At 38.3% G+C, this 19,056-nt stretch overlaps 2 protein-coding genes across 2 annotated transcripts in view; one reads left to right on the top strand and one right to left on the bottom strand.

The window, feature by feature from the left end:
* Positions 1-586: 586 nt before the first annotated feature.
* On the bottom strand, positions 587-2,326 carry tpbg (trophoblast glycoprotein). The gene is made up of 2 exons (XM_016242742.1): positions 2,323-2,326; positions 587-2,181 (listed from the first exon to the last, which is right to left on the bottom strand). The coding sequence occupies exons 1-2, from the start codon at positions 2,324-2,326 to the stop codon at positions 1,175-1,177; spliced, it is 1,011 nt and encodes a 336-aa protein (XP_016098228.1). The 3' UTR covers positions 587-1,174.
* A 1,510-nt stretch (positions 2,327-3,836) lies between these two features.
* The window catches only part of LOC107559035 (inhibitor of Bruton tyrosine kinase-like), a 37,046-nt gene continuing 21,826 nt past the window's right edge, over positions 3,837-19,056 (top strand). The window contains exons 1-12 of the mRNA XM_016242758.1: positions 3,837-4,007; positions 4,755-5,593; positions 6,908-7,004; positions 7,352-7,476; positions 11,852-11,962; positions 12,046-12,216; positions 12,682-12,799; positions 12,976-13,156; positions 13,661-13,784; positions 16,302-16,479; positions 16,572-16,722; positions 17,828-18,448. Of these exons, the coding sequence (XP_016098244.1) occupies positions 5,270-5,593; positions 6,908-7,004; positions 7,352-7,476; positions 11,852-11,962; positions 12,046-12,216; positions 12,682-12,799; positions 12,976-13,156; positions 13,661-13,784; positions 16,302-16,479; positions 16,572-16,722; positions 17,828-18,448 (2,201 nt within the window). The 5' untranslated portion in view covers positions 3,837-4,007; positions 4,755-5,269. The remainder of the gene's footprint in view (positions 4,008-4,754; positions 5,594-6,907; positions 7,005-7,351; positions 7,477-11,851; positions 11,963-12,045; positions 12,217-12,681; positions 12,800-12,975; positions 13,157-13,660; positions 13,785-16,301; positions 16,480-16,571; positions 16,723-17,827; positions 18,449-19,056) is intronic.

Raw genomic sequence — 19,056 nt, 5'->3', positions numbered from 1 at the left:
GGAATAACATGCCCGACGAGACCAGGAAATGTTCATTAAGAAGCCCATTTGGATTTCAGTGCTTCTCAAGCATAAACATCACAAATAACAAGCTACTAAATGCTGGCTATTAAATCTGTTTCTGGAAATGATCAGTCATGATTGATGTTGCATGAATGTCTCTCACGACTGTCGTTTTAATATTATGCCGGGATCTGCAGGCCCATCCCGAACAGATGTTTTTGAATGTTATGCAGATCTTTGCAGCTTCAGCACCTTGAGTAGGTGTAAGGTCCTGTTTTACCGTGGTCTATCCTCACGGCCTGAAGGATGACAAACAGCCTTGAAAAATATATAGTCTTCCAGAATGTGACGTATGTTCAGTTTAATAAATAATGCTATTTAGTTTAATATTATTTAAATAATCAAATATGCATAATGCATGCTGTGCTGTTACTGTAGTAGTCTAATGATTATGTCAGAAGGAAGCAATTCAAGTTCTGAATTTTAATACAAAAATAATCAAGTATTATATACATATAAAAAGTCTGTCTCTTGTAATGGTAATAAAGTCTGAACCTAAAATCACTGGACTGGAGAGAAAAGATCAGTGCAAGACCTTTAATTCAACAGGCCATCCCCTAGAAAAGAGTTGATCTATGTCCAGCCAACAAATGTAAATATAAAAACCAATAACTCATCATAAAAAAGTGGATATTGCCATAATTGTACATCAATGAAAAAATACATAAATACATGCATGGCAGTTTGAATAGTTTTTTTTTTTTTGCAGAAAAAATTAACTAAGCTATAAAAAAATAACATTACAGTTTGTTTTGACATATTGCAAGAAGACAGGTTACTCTGTAATTTCAGATTTCATCAGAAAAGACAGACTCCCTCCACAGTCCCATCCATTGTGCTTTTATAAAAAAGGAAATATGAATTCTAAACGTATGCACTTGATGTTCTTGACTCATGCGCCAATGGACAACATTATAGCAATACACCGGCATATATGAATGAGCCTGCAGCGAGCATAACAGGGTTGACGCTTGCAGAATCCAGTTAACGTCCTATCCGACGGAAAAGAATGCATGTCACAGCAAACCTCTAGTTATATATGTATTCATGCAAAGCTAGAGTCCGATCATTGCGTGCCAGTTGTGCAAGCCAGTTCTCCAAATGTGTCTCGTCACACATCGGAGTTGAGGCTGAGGTTGGCTAGCCGCGGGTCAGAGTTGATCTCGTATCTGTAATGGTATCCCTCCATATGATCTCTGCACGCGTCACGGATATTGTACATCCACCCCTTGATCCCTTTCCTGTTAAGGTAAAGGACCAGAAGGAAGATGACCCCAATGAGGGCAAGAACCATCCCCAAGAACACATAGGAGGGCTCCAGCACACGGTCCATCGCGTCTCCGGCGTTGCTCCAGCACGAGAGCTGTGATTGTTTCAGGGTTAAAAGTGGGGCATTTTTTAGTCTAGCTGGGCCAGAACAGGTTAGGTTCAATCTGTCTACCACAAACTCATGTCTCTCCAACCAAATCAACATGTCCTCAATATTGCAATCACAGCGCCAGGGGTTTCCCGCGAGTCTGACTCGCAAATCAGGGATCGAACTGAGCTCCTCTAGGGTCACGTTGGGCAGGACTTTCAACGCGTTGTCTCGTAAGTCCAACTCTTTAAGTGCCCGATTGCATAACGTATCATTCCTGATTGTAACAAGGGAGTTGTTCCTCAAATCCAAAACAGTGAGGTCAGACAAACCCGCGAATACGCCTTCTGGAAGGAGCACCAGGTCATTATTGGACAAATCAAGATGGGAAACCTTAGGCAGGCTGTGTTTGAATAGATCTGCAAACACGCCGATGTAGGAGTGATTGTATAAGGATTTGCTGAGGTTTAGAACCTCGATCTTGTTGTCTTGAGCTAAAGCCTCAACGCTGAACTGTGAAATCCTGTTGTTGCTGAGGTCAAGTAAACGCAGACTTGGCAAGTTTTTAAACACCATGGAGTCCAATTCCTCCAGTTGGCTTCCAGACACATCGGTGGATTCGCCGTGTCTTGTCTTGTGTAGTGCTCGGGGCTCGGCATCTCTCTGTCCCGCTGCGCTCGCTGTGATGATGATGATGATGATGACTCCCCCCGCCGCTCGCTGTGATGTTGACTCTCCCTCCGCCGCTCGCTGGATCCACACTGGGCGCTATGCACTGGACTGTACCATCAGGAGCAAACAGGGGGCGTCAGGGACCACACACAAGATCCAGCAGAGTTGTGACGTTTTCCAAATGGTACATTCTTTTACGGGAATGTGCAGGTAAATAAACTAATAGTTACACATTCTATAGGAAACTTTATAAACATGACACGACCAATAGACACTTATGGTGTAAATACAGTATCGCTTATATATATTATACTAATAAGTATCGCTTTTTATTTCTCCTCTTTCCTATTATACTTGTTTCACTTCTGTTTCAGTTTTTATAAGCATTTCTTACTATGTGTCAGTAAGTTGTTGTTTTTTAGCATGTGTGTTTGGCAGTGTTATTTTTAGGATTACTGATAAACTACTGTCATTTGATTTGTATTTGTTATTTATTTTAATTTTAGTTAAATGATGTCTGAATAGGTCTTTTATTAAGCTTTTAGTTTTATTTAATTTGAGTTATTTTAATACTTCAACAGACTAAATGGAAATTAAATAATATATATATATTGAATTTATAAATGTGTATATATATATATGTGTGTGTGTGTGTGTGTGTTTGGCTTAGTGTTATATTAAAATCATTATTATACTCATACCTTTTGTTCTTTAATATTTTGAATTGTTTTTAGCTTTATTTTTTGTTTTTCATTTAAATGTTAAGTTTTGAAATTTTGTTGTATGCATTTGTCATTTTTATGTAGTACTTATAAAGTGTTAGCTTTTAGTTTTGGATCTGTTTTTAGTTGTTTTAATACTACAATTGATTGCTTCTGTTGTCCTCATTTGTAAGTTGCTTTGGATAAAAGCTTCTGATAAATGACTAAATAATAATAATAAATGACTAAATAAATACGTGTCAAATTTTTATTATGCATTTTAAAAAGGTAGCCTATACAAATCATGATGTTTCTGAGTAATTTTGTATAATTACTTTTGCAAGAGTAAATGAAAATAATCGAAAAAACTTTATTTATTTACAAACGGACATACAAATTATTTTTCAATTATTCCACTCGGATTCATTGGCATTAACAAAAGTTTTCTTTCTATCTATCTATCTATCTATCTATCTATCTATCTATCTATCTATCTATCTATCTATCTGTCTATCTGTCTATCTGTCTATCTGTCTGTCTGTCTGTCTGTCTGTCTGTCTATCTGTCTGTCTGTCTGTCTGTCTATCTATCTATCTGTCTATCTATCTCTAATATGATAATGAGTCATGTGACTCATGTGTAAGGTATGTCTGTCATCTACCTATCTATCTGTCTTTCTGTCTGTCTGTCTCTCTGTCTGTCTGTCTGTCTATCTATCTATCTATCTATCTATCTATCTATCTATCTATCTATAATATGATAATGACTCATGTGTAAGGTATGCCCCGTAAGCCCCGCCCCCACTGAGATGACGCAAGAGGGGGGACTCTAGCAACCAGCATACAGTGTAGTCCGTCAACAAGATATGCTGAAGATCATAATCATAAGTAACTGGAATATTTACAATAAAATAAGAAATGTTTGTGTCACAAGCGCAAACTGTGATGTCCTTTAACACCCCGAGCCGTCCAATGACAAATAACGACACAAGTCTGCAAGTCGAACTGTCCAATGAAATGTCAGGAGGATGCTCGTCTGATGGGCCAATCAGAATCCGTTTTACTCGTGCGTCCACACTTCTAGCTCCTACTTAACCGACTAACTGCTGCAACATATTTGCGGCAAAACATCAATACATTCATTTAAAGATGTTTCTGTGGATCTGCCGCGCTGGGGACAACACAAACATGGCCTTCTCTTTCCTCTAGCGTCAGGTGAGCGAGCGCTGTTAGCGCCTTGTGCTTTAATCTCGGACGCTACGCTTAAAGAGAGAGAGCTCTGGGGTCTCCAGATGATAACACATGCTTTGAACTGAATCCTTTGCTCGGTTTTTTTTAGATTTAAACACATTTATGATCACAAAAGGATCAGTAATATCCAAAACCGGATGATTGTAGCTGATGGTGGGGTGTTTGGAAGCTGTCAAACTACATCATGTTTCTTCAAGAGTTGCTTTTGTTAAACACTGACTTGGAAACTCTGCATTATTCTATACACTTTTGTTTGTTTGTTTGTTTATTTTACTGCTTACTACTGAAGATGCTTTATTACCACTTTTCTAATGCCATCGTTGTATATATTTAATGATTTGCCTCAGACCCAATCTTAAAATATGACCATCCGCTTGATATTTATTATATATTACAACTATGATAAGCTCAACGAAGTCCACTGTGGAATATTGCTGTTAAAAAGCAAGATTTTTTGCCCCCCCCCCCCAAAAAAGCATCCATAACTAGGCTAAAGAAAACCCCCATCTATGTTAAGTATAATTTTACACAAAACAGAACTAATTTGAGTGCTTTATGTGGTTTTCAGCCGAGTAACTTTGGTGAAGTTTAGGAAACTAGTCTAGTCATGAATAAATGCACAACTTTGTACGATCTGGTGAATTTTACAGGTTAATTGCCATTTTTGTGGTATTGTTGATATTAATCTGAAAGCCATTCTTTCTGTTTCAGGCACGCTTTGCAATTATGGAGGCTTAAGTGGTGGAGCGTGTTGGGGGAAGGAGTCTTTCCCCTCAAAGCTGATGGACTCTTGAATGGACAGCACAGGATTTGCCTTTTGTAAAATACGATGTATAGATAGATTACAAGTTAACTAATTTTTGTTGTTGTTGAGAAAACTGGAATATATTTGTATGTTTTTGTACAGAGAAATGAGTGTTTTCTTTGATGCTGATGATTGTTCCAAAGGTTTTGTGGAAAGTGTTGCCGATGTGGTGGATTGAGATGAGCTAGGTCTTCACTCTCGGGGCCGCTAGGGTGCCGTGGAACCTCAACACATGCACAAGTCTAGCGCCCCGAATTCACAGAAAGGCGAAACCTATTCCCTGTTTTTTTCATTTTGTTTTCTTTAATTTATTGCAGTTATTTGAGAAATACATTTCTATGCTAGTCTGAGATGTTAAAGCACAGGCGTGTGGGTGGAGGTGGGTGTTTTGGGGTTGTAAGTTAGCGGGTGGGAAGCTAAAATGAGTCTGGGAAGCCCAGACTGCACACCGAAGTGCCGCTCTGTGAGGCACGCAGAGGAAGTGATCGCCGCTTTGACCAGCGGCTCGGAGGGCCGTCTGCAGGGCTTTCTGTCCGTCCACTGTCACAATGCAGCTACCCTGCGGGACGAGTTTGGGCGCACGGCTCTGCACCTCGTGGCCTCTCTGGGTAAGCGTGACCTGCTTCAGTGGCTCCTAGACAGCAAACACGCCGACATGCTGGCGAAGGACAAGGAGTCTGGGTGGACCGCACTGCACCGCAGCGCCTTCTACGGGCAAATTCACTGCCTCATGGGGCTCATCAAGGTGAGCACGGCTTCATTAATACGAGTGTTTCACTGACTGCTGCTAATACAGTATTTAGAAAGAAGGGTGACCGATGGCCAGTATAATGCCCATAAACGGTACTGGTCAAAGTTTGGAGTATTTAAGATTTCTTAATGTTTTTGAAAGAAGTCTCTTTTACAAAAATACAGTAATATTGTGAAATATTATTATAATTTAAAATAAGTGTTTTCTATGTTAATATATTGTAAAATGTAATTTATTCCTGTGACGGAAAGCTGTATTTTCAGCATCATTCCTCCAGTCTTCAGTGTCACATGATCTTCAGAAATCAGTATAATATTCTGATTTGCTGCTCAAGAAACATTTCTGATTATCATCAATGTTGAAAACTGCTTAATATTTTCGGGGAATCTGTACTACAGTACCATTCAAATGTTTGAGGTAAGAAAAAAATTAAGAAATTAATCATTTTATTCAGAAAGGATGCTTTAAATTGATCAAAAGTGACAGTAAAGACGTTTGTAAAGTTTCTAAAGATTTATATTTCAATTAAATGCTGTTCTTTTGAACCTTCTATTCAACACAAACTAAAAACATCAAATAAATGCAGCCTTGATGAAGTGAAATGATGTGCACAAAATTCACAATAAAATTGCAGTTCATTTAGGTGTTTCTAGGACCCAGAAAAGCACTATATAAATGTAACAAATTAGTATTATTATTATAGAGGCACAGAAACTGCACACTCAGGGTTGCCAGGTTTTCACAACAAAGCCCGCCCAATTGCGACTAAAAACTAGCCCAGTGGTGTTTCGAGGTGGGTCCCCTGGTAAACAAAATCACATTCTGGAGGGTAAAATAATTTTTTTGGGTGAGGTTCCACTGGTAAAATTCACATTGCAGGGGCTAAATATCATGTTATTGGAGTCGCTTCAACCTGCGGACATGAAAAACAACCGTGTTAAAGTAGCCCAATTCCGCAGGAAAACCGCAGATTGGCAACACTGTGCGCACTTCACCTTTTAAAATGAACTGAAAACAAACAGTTTGCTTTTTTTCTCATCCAAAACTAGCTGATTTTGGAATGGACATGTTAGTGATGGTCCACGTCTGTTAATTTGGCCAAGTGAGTATTATATTCATGGGCCAGTAATCTCAAAATAAGCTAATAATGCCTGGGTGATACATGAGTCAGTTACTGTTGAGAATTACAACAGATTTCTGTGGAATGTGAGTCACCAGAACAGCGTAATCTTTTCCTCCCCATTCCATTGGTTCATTGGTTTGTATGACTGTCTTTTATTGCACCGTGTTTATATATTTGTGTTCCAGCGTGGCGGAGCACTGTCCATCCAGGACAAGGAGGGTCTTTCTGCCCTAGACCTCACCATGAAGGACCGCCCAGCTCACATTGTGTTCAGAAACACTGGTAATCAGCATGGATTAATTTCCCTATTAATATGTATGATTGTGCCAGTGCTAAAGAAGTATTTATAATTATTAAACGAGTTGTTCACCTTAATGTTAAAATTCTGTCCTCATGCATCCATACTCGTATCATTCTATACCTGCATGTCTTTTTTCAAGATTTTGTACTTTTTCCCTTCTGCAGTAGCACTTTTGTGTATTGTCACTTATCAGTCCACTTGTTTAGTCTGACATCACCATTTCTGGATCCAAGCACACTATCAGATTCCAAACGCAAACAACAAACAGTGCTTATATACACTCATAGCACATAGCTCTCTTTGTTGCTCTGATCTGATCTCATCGCAGACCCTACTGAAGTGTACACTTGGGGAAGCAACACAAATTTTAGTCTGGGACATGGAAACCAGGAGAGCAGACACCATCCTGAGATCGTGGACCTGTTTTTAAGGTTTCGGATCTATGTGAAGCAGGTAAATGTCATTTAGTGTTACTAAAGTTTTGAAAGTCATTTTCCCCCCCCCGTGCATGTAGTATTTACTGTTTCTTTTTAAAGTTGATTTGAATCAATCACTTTTGTTCCTTCTTTTTTAATCAATTCAATCATCATTATTATTATTATTATTTATAAACAGGGGAGCACTTATGTTTTTCAGCCTGGTTCATGTACCTGGCACATAGTGATCCATTAAATATAACTTAAAAAATAAAAAGTGATAATATTATTATACTTAATTTTTTTAACAAAACAATAAGCAAAATAATAGTGTGTGATGATAATATTATAATTTAAAATTCACAGAGTATTCAATAAAAATACAATTTTTTTTTTAGTAAGTATATATTTTTAATATGAATTTTCATCATTTTCAAACTTAAAACCAGCAAGCTTTTATTTTGCCAAGCTTTTATCAAGCGAGTATATGCGCTGCTGGGTTTAGCGCTGCAGATTGAAGAGTGTCAGTGAATGAAATGTCACAGTTTTGAATTATGCTTTGAAAACGGCAGTGGATTGCCTAGATTTACTCTTTCAGTTCGAATAGAAATCTTAGTATTACAATATTACAGTTTGTCAATCTAAAATGGTAATTGTGCATTAAGTAAGGGATAATGCATGGCTAGATATGCATTAAATAATTTTAATGCACGACGTGAAGGCCAAGGTTGCCTCCGCGAAGTACTTTAAAATCGTTTAATGCACAGCTAACCGTGCATCATTCCGCTTATACCATGGTCATTTGCCAGCATAAACAAGTTAAAGATGTTTGCAGCGCAAAATTTGACCGGAAGGGTGTAAAAATTATGGTTATTTTCGTCAGTTACAGCTCGTCAGCTCTAGCATTCTACCCAGTGTTTATCAGACAGAGATGAAAGATCGCATTTATTTGAATGAATTATAGCATTTATTTCAATTAATTATCGAGAGAGAGAGATGAAAATTGATGACTATTTTACCACCTCGTTGCTGAGGAATATAATGTTGCGATCTTGTATCTGGGCTATTTTATAAATAAAAGTCGCGGGGCAGCGTTGACGAGAAGTTTCTGTGTATTCACAGCGCAATCTGCAATCTCTGACCTCTCTCTCTGTGTTTGTGTGTGGGTTGTGTGTGAGTAATGTTTGTGTACATCAATTAAAGCATGTGGTTTTAATGCACACCTGCCAGCCAATCAGAATCGAGTATTCTGACAGACCATGGTATAACAGCTGTTATGAGCGCAAATGAGCACTCTGAACTTAAGGTACATTCACGTCATGTCATAATTACCGTAATTGAGATACCAACTTGAGAAAAGCATTCACGTCCTCGTAGATTACAACTTGTGAACTGGGAGTTTTCAGAGAGCTACGGCCTGTACCACGTGACCGCTGCACCTCACGTGGAACCAGGGTACCTGGCGGCGCTTCCTGTAGTAAAATGTAATTAAGCAGTTATTTCGTAATATGTTTTAAAATTGGTGTAATTGACTTTCGCCAATGTAGATGTCTTCATACAAAAGTAATGTGTACATAAACGAAAGACATGCAGCACAGAGGCTATCCATGTTATAGCAACCTAAAGAAATAATTATAAAGTGTAATAATTTTGCATAGCAGCTGTTACTTGTAGTGTTTTACAGCTGCCAGTAACATTATTTCACGCGGGTTCATTTTGTTGACTGTCGCTATAGAAAAGGATAATCCCCAGTCCAAAGACGTAAACGGGTTGAACGTGTTGTCATCTCGGAATTACGGTAATTACGACATGGCGTGGATGCAGCATTATTAACACAGTGCATTTTTTATTTTGGTTGTGCATGCGCACCTGCGTACCACTTATGGTGCACCCCTGTTTATAAAGCACTTAAAAAGTGTACCAAAGTTCTGTGCATTTTTAAAAAATGCAAAGAAACTACAATACAGTAAGACAAAAAGAATATCATATTAGAAAAAAGATATGAAGAATAAAATGACCACCCAGATCTAATAAACACTTAAGCCATTCCACAACTGAGGGGCAGCAACCAAGAATAGAGAGCTTTTACTGCAGGTTTTCATCTTCAAAAGCTTATTTTATATATTTTTTGACGCAGGCACTCTCCAACTTCTCTGCAACGTTATGCATCTATATGGATTATTTTCTGCTGATGAGGCACATAGTGTTATGAAATCCTCATCTGCAATGCAATTCCCCGAGGTTTGTGTGAGGGCCTAAAACTCCCCAGGGTTAAGTGTGGCAACAAGAGAGGACGGTAAAAATAGAGGACCTGCAAGTGTTGCCTTGATAACAGGCTCCTCACAGGGAACCTCCTTCAAAACCAAAATCTCCAAGGGTCCCTGCAAACCATCCGAGGAGACTTAGATATCTTTGTTACTCTGTAAATTGTTCTTGAAAATTGCCCTCGAGGATGAAAACTATGTTCTTGTTGATGAAGAGAAGCTCTTTGTGTTGGAACTCACGCAGCTAAGGTGAGCGTCGCTGCTTTGGCATACCTGACCCTGAAAGATGCCAACATCATGCTTTAACGCTGTATAAGTTTCCATTTTTCCGTGGTCATAGCGGGGACTCATTTGCATTTTGGATGGATAGCCAGCATGTGCTCATATGTGGATGGGAAATGTGATCCAGTAGTGTTGCATGATCCCATTGTCAGCCTCTCACTTGGGATTTGGGCATTTTTGAAAGGAGAAGCCCCAAGTGGTTAAGGGGTGATCAAAATGAGTGTCTTAAGCCAAAAATGTCAGCCGTTTAGGATGATAGAAAGTTTCTAGAGATGCATCTTACCCTTGAGAAGACACTTCAGCAATGCATTACATTTTTTATTGTTAAGTCGGTGTGTGTACTTACATTCGGCTAATTAATTTCTGAAGTGCAGGGCAGTCCTTTAATTTTGCACTGCTCATTGTGATGCCGGATCTTGTTTCCTGACCCTTTCATCGGCTCTCCAATGCCCCCTTACATGGAAACAGAGCGCATTGTGACCCGCCATGCTGTTCTGCAGATGCTTTCGGTTAAATATTAAAATATTCATTCAGGGATAACGGCAGCAGATTAAATAAGTGCTGCGAATGCATGCGTATGGCAGCCAGTGAGAGCCAATCCAGAGCTGGCATGCTTTGCAGAGACAGGGCAAAGCTGTCATGGCTAAAAGTCAAGCCCTCGTGATGAGCAGAACGCAGCTGGTTCGTTCTGGCCTGCAGTTATTTTCTCCAGGTCTCCGTTCTTAATCGACCGATAATCTCCAATGATATCATATTTACAGTGGGCTTTTAAAGTATTTGCTACACTTAATGATGTTTAAATGTAAATTGCGTTAGATGTCTTTGCAAAAATGGCCCAGAAAAGTGAAATTGGTCCTTAGAAAAGATCTTTCAGGGTTTTTTTTTTTTCTTGAATTTTGCTTATGCAGCTTGCTTTGGTGTTTTTGCAGTGACTTTTAACCAGCTCGACTCAAAAGTTGTGTCTAAAACTATACAGCAGCCGAATCAGTCAGTCACTTAGCAGTGTGTTTGTGTGAATAAATTTACCTCCCAAGAAATTGATCATTTTATTAAGCAGCGATGCTGCTGCAATTAATCAAAAGTGACAGTAAAGACATTTATAATGTTACAAAACTTTACTGTTTCAAATAAACTGTTTATTTGAATTTTCTATTCATCAAAGAATATTTCCTGAAAAATTATGTTTTGGACAAAAAAATTGGCAGCACAGTTGTATTCAACATTCATAATAATCTTGTTTCTTGAGCAGCAAATCAACATATTAGAATGATTTCTGAAGGATCACGTGACACTGAAGCCTGGAGTATGAAAATTCAGCTTTGATCACAGGAATAAATGACATTTTACAGTATAGTCGCATAATAAACAGTTATTTTAAATGGTAATACTTCACAATATTGCTGTTTTACTGTGTTTTTGATTTAAAATGAGTAGATAAATGTGTATTAGTATACAGGCTGTTATGCAAATATAGACAATCATTGATGCCTTTTTTACCCTAGTACCTACTACTAAAAATGTACAAATTTAAGAAAATTATTGAATTTAAAATTGGCAAAAAAAAATAATTCTGTACCTACTGCGCCAATAAAACAAACAAACTACAAAACAACTAAAAAAAAATAATAAAAGTAATTGTCAGTCCATTCTATTATTCCAAACTTTGTTTTACTTTTAAAAATTGCATTTATTGTTTTATCATTTCAAACCAAACATGGTTCTATTTTTGAATTGTTTTGCTGAAAGAGTGTGCTTGTGCTACATAAGTGTGGCTTTAGTGTGCAAATATCGTTAAGATGACGGTCTGTCTTCGTTAACATGGTCTTGAGTGATGATGGTAACATTGTGTTTTTGTGTCTTTTTAAGGTGGTGTTGTGTAAGTTCCACTCGGTCTTTCTGTCCCAGAAGGGTCAGGTGTACACATGTGGACATGGACAGGGCGGACGACTCGGACATGGTGATGAACAGACATATCTGGTGAGACACTTTGGTGTGGGTTGATGCATATATTTCTACATCTGCTATCTTTTTAAGACTTAGTGTCCACGTTCATTTCAAAGGTTCCCCGGATGGTGGAGGGGCTTTTGTCCCATCACTGCTCTCAGATCGCAGCGGCCCGAGATCACACTGTTGTTCTGACAGAGGAGGGGTACGTCTACACCTTTGGGCTCAACACCCACCATCAGCTGGGGCTGGCACCTCCTCCTGCTTCCAGCCAAGTTCCCAAACAGGTCGGACAGCCTGGATTTATCCATGACACACGGTATCACGAAACTAGTGATGCATCAAAATAAAAATTCTGGGTCAAGTCAAGCCACCTTTATTTATATAGCACTTTTAACAATATAGATTGTGTCAAAGCAGATTTATAGTATTCAATAGGAAAATAGTGTATAATAATGCAAAACAGTAAACACTCAATTTTCAGTTAAAGTCAGTTCATCATTGATTCAGTGAATTCATCGTCCAGGGGTGCGTTTCCCGAAAGCAACTATGGTTGCAAGTTCCGTCGTTGCTAATAGAATTCACTGGAACTAACGACTATAGTTGGCTAACGATGGTTTTGTGAAACGCACCCCAGCTAAGTTCAGATAGTATCTGTGCATTCAAGTTGACGATATTGCTGGAAATTAAGTGTCTAGGTCTTGGTAATTCCATAAATTGCATCTTTTAATGTTATTCTCTGTTGACTACAGGTCACATCTAAGTCCCTGAAAGGAAGGTCTGTGATTGGTGTTGCAACTGGCAGGTTCCACACTGTTCTTTGGACCCGAGATGCGGTGTATACCATAGGATTAAATGGTGGCCAGCTTGGTAAGCTGCTTAAGCACCCAGATCTGTTTATCACATACAAACAAACAGATTGTTTAACTGATCTAAAGTCTCTCAGGTGTTTCGCAAATCCTCTTCATGCAATTTCATCAGAGCATCTGCTTAATTTGCCTCTTCCCATATGAAAACTTGTGGTCCAACCATTGTGATACATTCAGGTTACCTGCTGGAGCCCAATGGAGAGAGGTCCGTGACTGTTCCTCGACAGGTGTCCGCTCTGCACCACAAGGATGTGACCATCGCTATGGCTGCAGCCAGCAATGGGGCCACTGTTTGCGTGACCGAAAAGGGAGACGTGTACCTGCTGGCAGATTATCAGTGCAAGAAACTGGCATCCAAGTGAGTGGAGTTAGGAGACTAGGGTTTGCCGTTATGTTGTCTCAGCGATCCAGATTTTGTTCAGTCTAACCAGAAGACTTTTCTCATCCATCTCAACCATCTAAAATATTGTTTTCGTCTTTCTGAAATGCCTGAGTCTGTCATTCTGTCACCAAAATGATTTTGTATAATTACCTCCCAGAAGTGTCTCACATGATTGAGTTCCCAAACATCAGACGTCCAAATGCAAGATAACTTGACAGCATTTGTTACTGCATTTCGTTTGCATGCTCATGAAACAAGAGTCACAGGTTTCCCTGGCTGAAGCAACTCGTTCTTATTGTATTACTGATACTTTTGTGCCAATTTCCCAAGAAATGCTGATTTTGTTCTCTTGAACACATGATATGGAAACTGCTTTATTCGCAAATGTTTAATGCAATATTCCAAGTTTTCACAAGTGAAATTTAAAGCTTTAAATGGAAACTTAGCTATTGTTAACACTGTCCTTGTGTTGTCCTCCAGACAGCTGAACCTGAAGAAAGTTCTAGTGAGTGGTGGTAGTTTGGATCATCGTATCGATCCTCAGCTTCTGCATGATGGTGGAGGAGAGAAGCTGGTGATTTTGGCTCTAGATGAAGCTGGAAGGGTGAGTGATATATGACACTGAACTGAACTTCAATCTCTGGAGTACACATGCAAAAATATTGCCCAAAAATACCTTGTGTAACAAAGTTTAAGATAAACTTGGATTAAAGCCCAAAGCAGTCTGTTCCCATAGTCAACTGATCTGTCCTAATCAAATACACCTGATTCTCCCTAGAAATGCTCATGAAGGACTTGTTACAATCCCTGTTTTAATATCTGTTCTTTTACTGAATGAGCAAGTCTATCACTCAACAGTCAAATGAAGATGCGGTCTGAATATTCACATCAATGCTCAAGTGAACACCCCATCAGTCTCAAATTAATATCAATATAGCTACCAAAAAGCAACATTTTTTGTTTTCCTCTGTAGCTGTAAAAGCTTGTTTCTAAAATAATTGTATCTAAAGTGTTTACGTTAATCACAATTTAGCAAATTGAAATGACTTGACATACTGTACATTCAGTGCAATCCATCATCCACTTTTATCTGAACTTGAATAAGTATGGAGATCTTTGTGGTCTACATAACAGTGAAAACTAATGCTGTGTTTCCTAATATTATCACCTAAAGTACAAGAACAACAAAGGGCCTGAGACAGAGCCTTGTGGCACACCATATTTTGCAGTAGTTAGGTCAAGCAGATTTTCATTTACACAAATTCAGTGGTAGTGATCTGACAGGTAGGATCTAAACCAAGCTAGGGACTAGTGACTGTCCACAGTTGCCAACATGATTCCCTAGCCTGTGTAAAATAATGTTTTATCTATAGTATCCAAAGCAAAACTTTTGTTACTAGCATCAGATGACAGAAATGAGTTGTTTGTTACTCTGACAAGTGCTAAGTAGTAATTGGCCACTAAACTATTAAGTTTCCAAACAGTGTTTCATTTTTATTGCTGACTTTTTTATTCCCTCATAATACACTGTGGTGTACAGCTGGTTATAATGTCTGCTTAACCAAGATGTTCAGTATTGTGGGTCAGTACGTGCCTGATAAAAGCCTATCAGTTGGACCAGCCAAGTTAGTGGAATGGGGTCCAAGTTGGATTTAGTCATGCTTAATGATTTTGCATTTTCACAGCGTTAATACCAGTATGTTTTCTATATATTTTAAAACATGTGATTTTTCTATAATGAAAGCTGCTTATGCTGGTATTGATGCTGTCATTTAATTTGCAAAGCACATATATCTAAATGTCTGGTAATATGCCAGAGTTATTTGCTTTTATATCTTTACAGCTTGTCAGTCCATCTGTTTATTAAATGCCTGCTTTAGCAAACACCATTTTTGCTTTTGCTCATAAGGGATTTAAGCAAACCCTGGTCCCTCTGATCACGTGGCTTGTTTGTTTGTTTGTTTGATAAGAGGTGCATTACTGCTTTTCTAAGAAGTATGATTTAAGATTTTCTGTGATGTGGAAAACGCAGATGGAATTGTGGAATCCAGTCATAAAAATAGAATTTACTGTATAATGTACGGTCTCATGGAATTTGGCATATTTTGGATTATTAAATGAAAAGTAGGGCAATACTATTAATCAAATAGTGATATGCATTAGTGTCTGAATATTACAGCGCAAAAAGAGGAAAAGGAATTATGTTTTGGTTACGTTTCAGGATTAATTGTTAATTTTTTTTGTCTTGATTTGATTACCACCATTTTTGATAGTAAATTTGTATTAAATTATAATTAAACTTTCAATTGAGCCCTGTTATTGTAAAAAATATTCTTAATTATTAAATGAAATCCAGAAAAATTTACAAAGAATTGAAAATAAATAAAACCGATTTCATAGAGCCTTTTGCCTGTGTGTTTCTGACTTTAGGTTTGTAAGGAACCTTGCAACCACTCAGAACACATTAGCAACCATTTAGCTGGTGTAATAGTGATATGCATTAGTGTCTGAATATTACAGCGCAAAAAGAGGAAAAGGAATTATGTTTTGGTTACGTTTCAGGATTAATTGTTAATGTTTTGTCTTGATTTGATTACCACCATTTTTGATAGTAAATTTGTATTAAATAATAATTAAACTTTCAGTTGAGCCCTGTTATTGTAAAAAATATTCTTAATTATTAAATGGGTACAGTATGAATTATGAATAAAGTTAACTGTGATTTATTAAAATGTAATTAAACTTAAAATTAAAACATAAAAATAAATCAGAATATTGGGGGAAATTTTTTTTACTTAATTTCATAGAGCCTTAAAAATTTTTTTTTAAATGTAACTTTTAATTCGTTTTCGTTAAATTGTATACATTTCATGATTTTAATTATTTAGACAAGATTTTATTTACTAAAATTTAATTTAACCATTATAATGAAATCCAGAAAAATTTACAAAGAATTGAAAATAAATAAAACCGATTTCATAGAGCCTTTTGCCTGTGTGTTTCTGACTTTAGGTTTGTAAGGAACCTTGCAACCACTCAGAACACATTAGCAACCATTTAGCTGGTGCATTAATTATATTCATATTCCTGCTTTCTTCTCTGTCTTTCTCTGATGTTTCAGGTGTTTTGTTGGCGCTCTATGGGCACGTCAGTGAGACAGTGTCGCTGGGCGTACAGCCGACAGGTCTTCATGTCAGACATCGCCCTGAGTAAGAACAGCATGATGTTTGTTACTCAGGATGGAGAGGGCTTCAGTGGACAGTGGCTGGGCCAGTACAAGAAAGCTGTAGACAAAAAAGGTACTGAGACCATCAGTTTAACACTAAAAATGCTATAAATAATACAGGATTTCTAACTAGACCCATTACACATGAATGCTGTGTTGTGTCAGATGGCATGGAGGTGTCCGGTCACCCAGACGGAGGGGGTGTTTATGAGCGAATCCGTCTGGAGAAGCTTCCTTACGTCCACAGAGCCGTCAGCATCACCATGGATTCTAAGGGCCGAAATTTTGGAGTGCTGCAAGCCGATCCAAAAACCAGGTGCAGATAATGATGATGACTAAGGGCACAGATGTGTGTGACTAAATGGCTTTTCATTTGTTTGGAATGTTGGAGTCTTAACATTTCTGGCTTTCGGTGTCACTGAATAGTTCCAGTTCATTCTGATCGAAGTTGTTTATTATACAAAGATAAACAAAAATGTTCTTAAAATCAAACACAGATTTATTTGTATTTTCTTGTAAATTACCATCAGCAAAAACAGGAAATTACAATATTTATATATATTTTTTTAAAGACGCAAACAAAGTGGAAGTGTGATTAACCATCTTAACATATGGGAAGAGACTGTAAATACTGAATTAGTATCAGTCATGTTACCAGTTGATGAATAAATCTGTCCCTAAATGCTGTAGAATGTATTTGGAAGCAGAGCTTCACAGCTTGATGGGATTTTCTCCTCCCTCATAAAGATGATAAACTAGTTTGATTTGTTATTTTAATTATGTATGTTTATATGGTTAGTATAGTAACATTTTATTAAAATGCATGAAGTGTCCAAGTGTAAGAAGGCCCAAAAATCAGACTGCAAGCTCACTACTCCGTTAAGTTACTCAGCTAAAATATTTTCTCACAGTGCTGCAATAGGAGCTCAGGGCAGCACTGCTGCTTGAAAACCGTACAAGAACACAGTAATTATGCCTGCAACGATGGAGGAATGCATGCATTCAAACAGGATTAAAACTGTTAAATACAAATAGGTTACTTGAAATAAAAATAAGCATTAACTGAAATATATTTCAACTACAGTAGCTGCCAAAGCAACATTTATCATTTAATTTAATGTGATGCACTACAATAACTGGAAATTAATAAAAACGATATAATATTAAATATATATTAAAACATTGAAACGGTAACTAATATAAATGTCAAAAAATGACCTAAAATTAAAATAATTAAATAAAAAATATAAAGTAAAAGCTATAATATTATCTTAATAATGCATTTAAGAACCATTAATGGAATCAAATTTTATGCAAATCATTATGTAACTGTTTAGTTCTGAACTGGTTTCCAATCTTAATTGTGTTGTGTTATACTTTCAGCCTACTCGTGTTAGCTTGTTCTTCTCTCTGTTCTTCAGCTTGTATGAAGTTCCCACCGCTTCTGCGTCCACGTTCTCCCAGCACTTCCAGCGCCTCCTGACTGAAGCCGATGAGACGGACAGCATCCATGACGTGACCCTGCAGGCTGGCGATCGCACCTTCGCAGCACACAAATACATCCTATCCACGCGGTCGGACTTCTTCCGCAAAGTGCTCCTGCCAGAGGGCTGCAAAGAGGGTGTGGAAGATGGAGAGGTGAAGAAAGGAGAAGACGCGGTGGGCTGTGATCTGCTGGTCCTGGAGAAGGTTCCTCCTGAGATGCTGGAGCAAGCGCTTCACTTCATCTACACAGATTCCTGTGAGATGCTGGTTCACGGGACCCGGCCCATCGTCCCTCGCTCTAACCAGAGCTCCGATCCTGAACCGCAGCAGCAGCTGATCCACAGTCTGCAGGCTCTAGGGCTGGAGAAGCGCTCCGCTCTGGATGTGTACCGCTCTCTTCCTGCTAAGACTTACGAGGATGCAGACAAGCCCAAGGCCAAAAACACTAAGTCTGGGAAAAAAGGCAAGAGTGGTAATGTCGGTGAACCTGGACAAAACCCTGTGAAGATGCTGCAGGGTGTCGCCAAAAAACTGGGCTTGGGGAGCCTCTCAGCACGGTGAGATGCTTTTTCAATGTATTTTTCCCCTGAAGTTCACTTGTACTGTTAAAGGAATAGTTGACCAAAAAATGAACATTTGCTGAAAATGTCATCCTCAGGCCATCCAAGATGTAGATGAGTTTGCTTCTTCATCAGATTTGTAGCATTCCATCACCTGCTCACAAGTGGATGCTCTGCAGTGAATGGGTGCCGTCAGAATGAGAGTCCAAACAGCTGATAAAAGCATCACAGTAATCCACAAGTAAACCACAGCACTCCAGTCCATCAGTTAACATCTGGAGAAGACCAAATAAGAGTCCATAATAACACTTCCTCCAGTGAAAGAGTCGTTTTGTCTGAATCAAGAGAGAAATCTGCACAGATCGAGCACCGTTTACAAGTCGAAACTGCTCGTGAGAGACAACAGGAGATGGACTTTTGCACTGGAGGAAGTGTTATGGATTATGGACTCGTATGTTAGTGAGAAACAACAGTGCTAATGATGGATTTCTTTCTTACAAACACGCAGCTTTTGTCTTCTCCAGATGTTCACTGATGGACTGGAGTGGTGTGGATTATTGTGATGTTTTTATCAGCTGTTTGGACTCTCATTCTGACGGCACCCA

This window comes from Sinocyclocheilus grahami, unplaced genomic scaffold (genome assembly GCF_001515645.1).
Source record: "Sinocyclocheilus grahami isolate Dianchi unplaced genomic scaffold, SAMN03320097.WGS_v1.1 scaffold672.1, whole genome shotgun sequence".
Taxonomy (NCBI): Eukaryota; Metazoa; Chordata; class Actinopteri; order Cypriniformes; family Cyprinidae; genus Sinocyclocheilus; species Sinocyclocheilus grahami.
Note: the sequence above shows the minus strand (reverse complement) of the source record. Positions and strands in the feature narration are given on the sequence as shown.